The sequence below is a fragment of the Oratosquilla oratoria genome, chromosome 42 (assembly GCF_046742065.1).
Source record: "Oratosquilla oratoria isolate Oo_2021 chromosome 42, ASM4674206v1, whole genome shotgun sequence".
NCBI lineage: Eukaryota > Metazoa > Arthropoda > Malacostraca > Stomatopoda > Squillidae > Oratosquilla > Oratosquilla oratoria.
Genome location: NC_134818.1, coordinates 24599004 through 24608387, shown reverse-complemented (window position 1 = coordinate 24608387; position 9384 = coordinate 24599004). Strand labels below are relative to the sequence as shown.

At 41.6% G+C, this 9384-nt stretch overlaps 1 protein-coding gene across 1 annotated transcript; it reads left to right on the top strand.

The window, feature by feature from the left end:
- The first annotated feature begins 8101 nt into the window (after positions 1–8101).
- LOC143021559 (cuticle protein AM/CP1114-like) lies at positions 8102–8614 on the top strand. The gene has a single exon (XM_076179160.1). The coding sequence runs from the start codon at positions 8102–8104 to the stop codon at positions 8612–8614; it is 513 nt and encodes a 170-aa protein (XP_076035275.1).
- The last annotated feature ends 770 nt before the right edge of the window (positions 8615–9384 follow it).

Below are 9384 nucleotides of genomic sequence, written 5' to 3'. Positions count from 1 at the left end.
GTCGCTGAGTTCTCCCACGGCGATTTTTGGTATCTTTGATCTGTCACTGATTAGTTGTCATTCTCCGAATGTGTATATAGGGACACTGGAAAAAAAAATCATTTTGAGGACGGAAGGTGGGCTAGTGGAGGGGTTGGTGAGTTGGCACAGCTCCTACACGTTTGGACACTATTGCTCTAGATGATGCCCCTGACCTAACCACGACTCCCACCCCCACCTTTGGCCCTGTATCCTCTACAGATCTTTAACACTTCGACCTTTGAAGCTTGTGAAGCCGATCGTATATAAACGTGAAGCGAGGGTGCTTAGGCATCGTAGACGCTCCAGCTCTCATCATGCACGGTGTAAGTGTCCTGGTGAAACAGTGTCCACTGACTTTCTTGACTCTAACGATATTGACTTGACACCCTCCCTCACCCGAGAGTTGCTTCTATTCAAAGTCGGCAGCCGATTTCATTCGCATGGTGGAAGGACTTGAGATTCGCTGCTGAATGAAATTGTATGTAGAGATTCAGAAAATCTAATTGGCAATACTGTGTTGCAAGACCTGGAAATAGGTTGATATGGTTCTTGTCCTCGACTGGGAGGAGGGTACACACCACTCTTGACCAATCCCTTTGACCAGATGACAGTCTTCAGAAGTGTCATCTGGAGTAACGCCAAACCGAACGAGAAGAGATAATTATTGACCGAGATCAGTCTTGTCCCGAGTTTGCACCCTCAGTTGAATGAAATTATTCTGTGTTAATTATTTTGCTGCAAATACTCGGGAGTAAATTTACGAGTTTTGTACTCTCCAAGGTCAAAGCATTTCAGTCGGTTTAGAGTTGTGATCCAACAAGAAAAAAATTCATCCTCCCGTTATATATATAAGAAAGGACCGCCTCAGCCCAGTGCGGGGTACTCTGCTACTCCATCCCACGATCGTGGCTCAGAGAAACAAAAAGACACTTTCATTAAGCATTCTTGCACTTTCCAGATTATCTTCGCTTGTTTGGTGGCGGTAGCCCTGGCCGACAAGGCGGCCTTCTACTCCCCTCCCGCCGACTCCCGTGAGGCCGAGTTTGTTCCAATCATCAAGGACGACCGCGTCCACCCCGACGAACACGGAGTCTACAGCCTCGACATGGAGACCGGTGACGGCATCGAGCGCACTGAGCAGGGAAGTGCCGGTGGCTCCCAGGGCAAAGTCTCCTTCACCTTCCCCGACGGACAGGTCTTCGATCTCACCTTCGTCGCCGACGCCGACGGCTACAAGCCCGAGTCGTCCTTCCTGCCCGTGGCTCCCGCCTTCCCCCACCCCATCCCACAGTTCGTCCTCGACCAGATCGAGTTCGCCCGCCAGCAGGATGAGGCCCGTGAAAAATCCCCCAGCAGGAGCTATGGTACTCCCAACTAAAACGGCAGATCCATTCCTCTCCACCTTGATATCTAAATGTTCTATTTATGATTACATCTGCACCAATCATTCGTATATTTCATTTAACACTTATTTATTCACTTCTAATCCTTTTTATCAATTCACGCCAAAAACAATTACTTTATTGTGTTTCTCCTATGGTTCTATATTATTAACATACAAGAAAACGTGCAAAAATGAAGTGTTGACTTCAGCACAATAGAATACAGAAACCTTTGGAATCCAAAGAAGAAGCAGCAGTTCTCTGACCTCTATAGTCTCAACATTGAGAAGGTTCACGGTATTGATGGAGTTTACTTATCACTGAAAATGTATAACCTGCCGAGTCCCCATGTAAGCGCTTTCTTTTCTACTCGTCTTGATATAAATATACGACAAGAGCATTTAGCGAAAAAGAATACAAAGAACTAATGCTAGTATCTGCTACATAACTGCAGAGCATTATTGAAAATGTTATACTACAACACTTGTGAGAGACCTTAGCTGTGGAAAGGTAAGCTAAAAGGAGTGGAAAGTCGATGGACGTGATGAATCATGGAGAATTGTTATGTTCAATATAGGAATACACAACATAATGACCTGACGGCTCAAAGAACCAACAAGATATGGAGACAAAGATACGTTATCAAGACTGGACTTCATTGAAAAAATTAGTTCAAAACGTTTATGCCCCATAAGTAAAATCGATCTTGTAGACCTCAAAATTTAACATTTTCAAGGTATGTGATAAGGCTTACAGACCTTTTGCAAACATTTCTATGTTTTATAAACCAAGTGCTTCCCCCTTACAAGAGAGGTAGCCAATTTAAAGTCACACACCCACTCCCACCCACTCCACTCCCATCCACCACCCCTTCTTCCTTTCATCTTAGCTCCTCATGGATGACGGGCCATCCTCTATCCCGCCCCACTGCCCTGGGTCAGAAGCAATGTAGCTAAACACAGTACATTCACAGCAAGGCCGCTTCACTTAATCGTTGACCCCCCACCCCTATTTCCGTCCCCTCATGCAGAAAAAGAGAACACGGGAAGAATTACCTTTGGTCTGCGTCAAAATATCATTCACAGATAAACACCCTCTACCCACCCATCCGATCCTAGCATAACACTATCATCTATATACAATCACTCTCCAGTAATTCCTATCTCCTGCCTCCTCCCTTCCTTGCTCAACAGATATTCCCTCTTTCTCAACACCACTTTCACCCCATCCACCCATCTCATCCTCGGTCGTCCCCTCAAGTTCACCGCCTCCACCTCTGCCTCCCACTTCTCTTTTACTAATATTTCATCATTCATTCTTTCCATGAGTCCAAATCATCCCAATAATCTTTCATCAGCCCTATGTGCCATCTCCTTTTCCGCTCACACTCTCTTCCTCACCTCGTTTCTCACTCTCTCCAACATAGTAACCCCTATCATACTACTCAGACATTTCATCTCAAATACATTTAAACGTTTACTCCCTGCCTCTCTTAAATTCCAAACATCTGCCCCATACAATACCGTCGGCACAATCACCCCCTTAATACAATCTTCTCTACATTCATTCCCAGGTGCATATTTCTCATATTACTTTAATTCCCCAAGACATTTACTTCTCTCAATCTACAATTTACCTCCACCTCCACTCCTCTCTTTCCTGCCCCAAATACCTAAAGCTATTCACTTCCTCTAGCCTCTCTCCTTTTCGACTTACTTTCAACTCAGTGTATATTGCGTTCGAGTACACACAGTCAGTTTAGTACTCCATTCTTATGTAATGAAACTTCTTTTAATGTTAAGGACATATATGTAAAAAAAATATAAAGATAAAGATAAGTTGGATAAATATTGAAAGATAACTATCTTGAAACAAGAAGATCCTAACTTCCAAGTTCTTAATGTAACAAATCATTCATCAATAATTAATAAGTCATACATTTTCCTGTATGCTTAAAGGAATAACATTAATCACCTTACTCAATTACTGCTTTATGGAAATCACTGCAACTGATCAGCGTAACCTATTCGAACTCACTCGTTAGAACTAATTTTGCTACGACATTATCAGGCTTACTGGGAACAAGATCAGGTCAGTTTCAACGAAATTAACCATTTTAAAGAAATGACGAAATAAAATATTCCCCAGCTCTATTCGGCTATGCAAAACTTATGTACATATTGATTTTACAGTTAGTTTTATTTAAATCAGTAGTAAGAATAGAAATTAATTCAAATGTTACAAGAAATGAATTTGAATATTTTAAAAATGAAAATCCATGTGAACAAGTTGCATAAACACGGCAAAGGAAACATGGACTGGAAGTGAAGCGTTTATTCCTGACGTTTCGTCTATTGACATTCTTTTCCTGCGTGCCGTCCTGTTGAGAAAGTCAATAGACGAAACGTCAGGAATAAACGCTTCACTTCCAGTCCATGTTTCCTTTGCCGTGTTTAAGTATTTTAGTTTAAATAATCTGACACACACATATATGTGTGCGTGTGTGTGTGTGTGTGTGTGTATGACGACATCTTGACAGGTTGTGAGAGAGGCAGAGGGGAAAACACACAAATAGAATGAGAGTTTATTTTTTAACTAGTTTCGCACTATGTTGCTTCTTCACAAAGAATGTTACATTACAGAAAATACTGACAATGAATACAGAAAATATGTGGGTAATGAACTAGGATAGGTCTGAGTTCAAGGAGGCTCTAACTCTTGCGTGTTGGTCGTACTGACACTCCGTGGGATGCTTCTGGTGATCATTTGTCCCGTTTTCTTCCATTCTTTTCCTGCGTGCCGTGCTGTTGTCTCCGATAATTTGATGTTACATACTCTATTGTTCGTATATTTATTGGTAGCTATGTACAGAGCTTCTACGATTTTTTTCTTTTGCTGAGATTATTATGTAGAACACTCGCTTAATCCCATTTAGGTAGATGTCCTTCTTCGTCTATGTGGTTCACGAGTGCGTTGGTGTTTCGGTGGTGTTGGACATCGGCTTTGTGTTCTTTTAACCTTGTGATTAATCCCCTGTATGTTTCTCCTATATATGCACTGTCACACCCTGAACATGGAATTTTATAAACTAAACTTTCGGTATTGTTATTTTCTATCTTTGGTTTGATAAGGTCACTAATTTTCTTACCTGCGTCACAAGAGATGTGGATGTTCGTATGTCTCAGTTCTTTACAGAGTGCGCTTTCTTCAAGGTTGCGGAGAGAAGAACAGCGGGGAAGCTAAGTTTTACGAAGGTCTTGGTTATATGTTGCAATTCGTCATTGAGGAATTCAGGGCTGCATATCCTGAGTGCTCGAAGGTAAAATCCCATGACTACACCAGTCTTGGTCTTTTTGTCGTGAGCACTAAAATAATGAATGTAATCATTTTTGTGGGTGGGTTTTCTATATACCTTGAATTTTACAGTTATTTTCCCTGATGATGACGGTATCACCATGCATGCATTTTACCATTCTCAATATGAATTCAGCCCCCTTCTACCTGAATTACCGTAGTGAAATTATATCAAGCGATATTTGAAGTTACATTTGTACTTGCCTTCCTTTCATTGCGTCATAAAAAAGTACTGGTACTTGGGAGCAAAGAAGCACACAGCTTTGTGTGCTGATCTTTGTTGACAAGGCGAAAGATGACCGATATCCCTGAGAAGTGCTCTCTGTGTTACTATGAGCTCAAGCTCTTTATGTGCTTTTGAACCTGAAAACAAAATGATGAACAGGCTGTTGTGTGTTGCACGATTGCTAAGCAGATGTACATCTATGAAGCAAATGCAAAGCTAAAAACATGGTGCTGTGTTGGTAGTAGCTACTATTACCCGTCAATCAGTTTGACATGCCACTTCCTTGTCAAACGCTTTACTGCACTTTGTATTATAATTTACAAGATCCGCCAGGTTCACACTGTCAAAGACTGTTAAATTTCATTACATTGTACAAGAGAGAGGACAAAAAATTGATCAAATTTTTGACAGTGTCAACTAGGCTTATTGCCTTCTTTCAGCCATTCCCTATCACCAACGAGCTCGTACAGATATGCTGGATATATTTCACCATGGCCTTCGTCCTTGTTGACAAGGCTAGGATCCCGAGCGTAATCTTTTATATATATATATATATATATATATATATATATGTGTGTGTGTGTGTGTGTGTGTGTGTGTGTGTGTGTGTGTGTGTGTGTGTGTGTGTGTGTGTGTGTGTGTGTGTGTGTGTGTGTGTGTGTGTGTGTGTGTGTGTGTGTGTGTGTGTGTGTGTGTGTGTGTGTTTCGAACAGTTTCGCTTTCAATCCAGGCTTCCATGATCCATGCCGTCTGTACCGAATGATCCAGACCTTTTTGCGTACAGGATCTTTCGGAAAAGAATGAAAATAAAGTCCATCCGCAGCAGAAAATTTCGTCGAATCATTGTTGCAATTTGCGGCGACACAATAAACCATTTTCGAACTAAATACTTGATAAAACCTTGCTAACACACGAAATATGACAAATCACTGATCAAGTTGACAGCGCAACCCGGCATTTTATAGTGCACGCATATGGCATGCATCAGAATATAAACAGCGCGAGTGACGTCACAGCCGATAGAGCCTTACGAGAACAGCCGAAGATCGGCGAAGGAAAAGTTCGTCTAGTATCGATATTTTGATAGGCCTTTTTATTACATTGCGCAATAATTAAGATTTAGTCTTGTATTATTTGATAGAAAAAGTGACTAAGCCATAAATCTAGCAAATATTCACCACCTCTTTGAAAACCTTCTCAGTTGACCTTTAAGTAGCGTATTTCTGACACAGAGCAGGCAAATAAGATTCTAGGACTGAGTGCGCGATTTTTTTTATTTCAAAACTACATCTGTCATTAACAATCGTTAATTTGTCCACATTTGGAATATGCTATATACGTATGGTCACTGAATCTCATTAAAGATATTAACAGATTGAAAAAGTACAAAGGCGAGCCACAAAAATTATTCCAAATATCAGAAAGAAATCATACAAAAATCGACTAAAATAAATTAATCTATTTTCCCTAAAAAGGCGTAGACTCATTGGTAATTTGATACAAGTCTTTAAAGATTCCAAAGGGAACTCACAACAATAAATGTGACGAAATTTTCACACTGAATGAGAATCAGACAAAAATAATTGTCTAAAACTGTCAGGAAATAGATTTAATTTGGAAGTCGTTAGAAACAACTTCGCCAACCGTGTAGTAAATGAATGGAATAAACTTCCTGCAGAGGCAGTGCAATGTAGTACAGTTCAAAGTTTTAAGATACATTTAGATAAGCACCTAAGAAATATGCTGTAATGCCTGCCTTTCTTTACCATTATCTATTTAGTTATTATTATCTATTAATTTTTTGTTCTTTGTTTAACATTCATTATAAATTATCGTTATTTTTCTGTTTATTTATTATTTATCACTATTTATTTATTTTATTCATTTATCTACATTTTTATTTACTTTTTCCACATCCGACCTGGTTATGGACCAAAAGGTCTCCTGTCGGCATGCTCCTCCTTTGTAATCCTTTGTAAATATCATTCATTGCGAGATTGAGGATTCGTTACCTGACCCATTGTGCAATCCCCCACCCGACGAACGAGTTCGGGAGCAGAGGCCATCCTATGTCAGCCAGGATCCCAAATTAGGCGATGTCTGACATTTGTCGAGGATGAGCGAGGTGTTCACTGTACTGTAAGCCATGAATGAGTACATTCTTTACCAGAGATTAGTATTTCTCATTGGGGATTCGCTGAGTTTTATCACGATAAGTTTTAGTATCTTTGATCTATCACTGATTAGTTGTCATTCTCCAAATGTGCATATAGGGACACTGAGAAAGAAGATTCATATTGAGGACGGAAGGTGGGTTGGTGGAGGGGATAGTTGGTCAGTTGGCACGGCTCTCACAAGTTAGGACATTGTTGCTCTAGATGATGCCCCTGACCTAACCACGACCCCATCCACCTTCGAAGCTTGTACAGCCGATCGTATATAAACGTGAGGCGAGGGTGCTTAGGCATCGCAGACGCTCCAGCTCTCATCATGCACGGTGTAAGTGTTCTGGTGAAACAGTGTCCACTGACTTTCCTGACTCTAACGATATTGACTTGACACCCTCCCTTCACCCAAGTGTTGTTTCTATTCAAAGTCGGCAGCCGATTTCATTCGCATGGCGGAAGAACTTGAGATTCACCACTCTATCGGCCGTAGGGCACCTCCGCTGCTGAATGAAATTGTATGTAGAGATCCAGAAAATCTAATTGAAAATAATGTGCTGTCAGATCTAGAAACATGTTGATTTGGGTCTTGTCCTCGACTAGAAGGAGGGCACACACCACTCTTGACTAATCTCTTTGACCAGGTGACAGTCTTCAGAAGTGTCATCTGGAGTAACGCCAAACCATCTTCTTCGGCTGAGGGGACAGATTAGAACGAAAGATCATGATTGACCAAGATTAGTCTTGTCCTGAGTTTGCACCCTCAGCTGAGTAAAATTATCTTGTGTTAATTATTTTGCTGCAAATGGTCGGGAGTAACTTTACGATTTCTATACTCTCCAAGGTTTAAACATTTCAGTCGGTTTAGAGTTGGGATCCAACAAGAAAAAAAAACTATCCTCACGTTATGTATATAAAAAAAGACCCCATCAGCCCAGTATCAGGTAAGTACAATGGGGTACTCTGCTGCTCCATGCCACGATCGTGGCTCAGAGAAACAAAAAGACACTTTCATTGAGCATTCTTGCACTTTCCAGATTATCTTCGCTTGTTTGGTGGCGGTAGCCCTGGCCGACAAGGCGGCCTTCTACTCCCCTCCCGCCGACTCCCGTGAGGCCGAGTTTGTTCCAATCATCAAGGACGACCGCGTCCACCCCGACGAACACGGAGTCTACAGCCTCGACATGGAGACCGGTGACGGCATCGAGCGCACTGAGCAGGGAGGTACCGACGGTTCCCAACAGGGCAAAGTCTCCTTCACCTTCCCCGACGGACAGGTCTTCGATCTCACCTTCGTCGCCGACGCCGACGGCTACAAGCCCGAGTCGTCCTTCCTGCCCGTGGCTCCCGCCTTCCCCCACCCAATCCCACAGTTCGTCCTCGACCAGATCGAGTTTGCCCGCCAGCAGGACGAAGCCAGGTCCAGTGAAGAATCACCCAGCAGGTTCTACGGTACTCCCAACTAAACAGCCAAATCGATTCCTCTCAACTCTAATATATCATTACAGCAGGAAGAGGCCCGTGAAAAGGCACCTAGCATGAGCTATGGTGCTCCCAACTAAAACGGCAGATCCATTCCTCTCCACTTCGATATCTTAATGTTCTATTTATGATTACATCTGCACCAATCATTTGTGTATTTCAATTAACACTTACTTATTCACCTGCAATCCTTTTTATCAATTCACAGCAAAAACAGTTACTTCCTTGCGTTTCTCCTGTGGTTCTATATCATCAACATATGCAAGAAAACGTGCAAAAATGAAGTGTTGACTTCAGGACAATAGAGTACAGAAACCTTTGGCCACCTTAAACAGAAAACATAGGACTGACAAAATAAATAGATAAATAAATAAAGTGAAATTCAGAGTAGAAGCAGTAGTTCTCTGTCCTCTATAGCCTCAACACTGAAAAGCTTCACGGTATTGATGGAGTTTACTTATCACTGAAAATCTATACTTCCCTGCCGACTCCTTATTCAAGTGTTTTGTTTTGCGCTGGTCTCAATGAAAATATAAAACAAGAGCATGGAACGAGAAAGAATACGAGTACAATGAACTAATGTTGAAGGATGCCAAATAGCTGCAGAACATTATCGAAAACGTGATAATATAACACTTGTGGGAGACCTTAGCTGTGGAGAAGTGAGCTGAGAGGAATGGTAAGTACTGTAGATGGACCTGATGAATCATGAAAAATGGTCCTGTTCAATATAGGAGTGAGCAACATAATGACC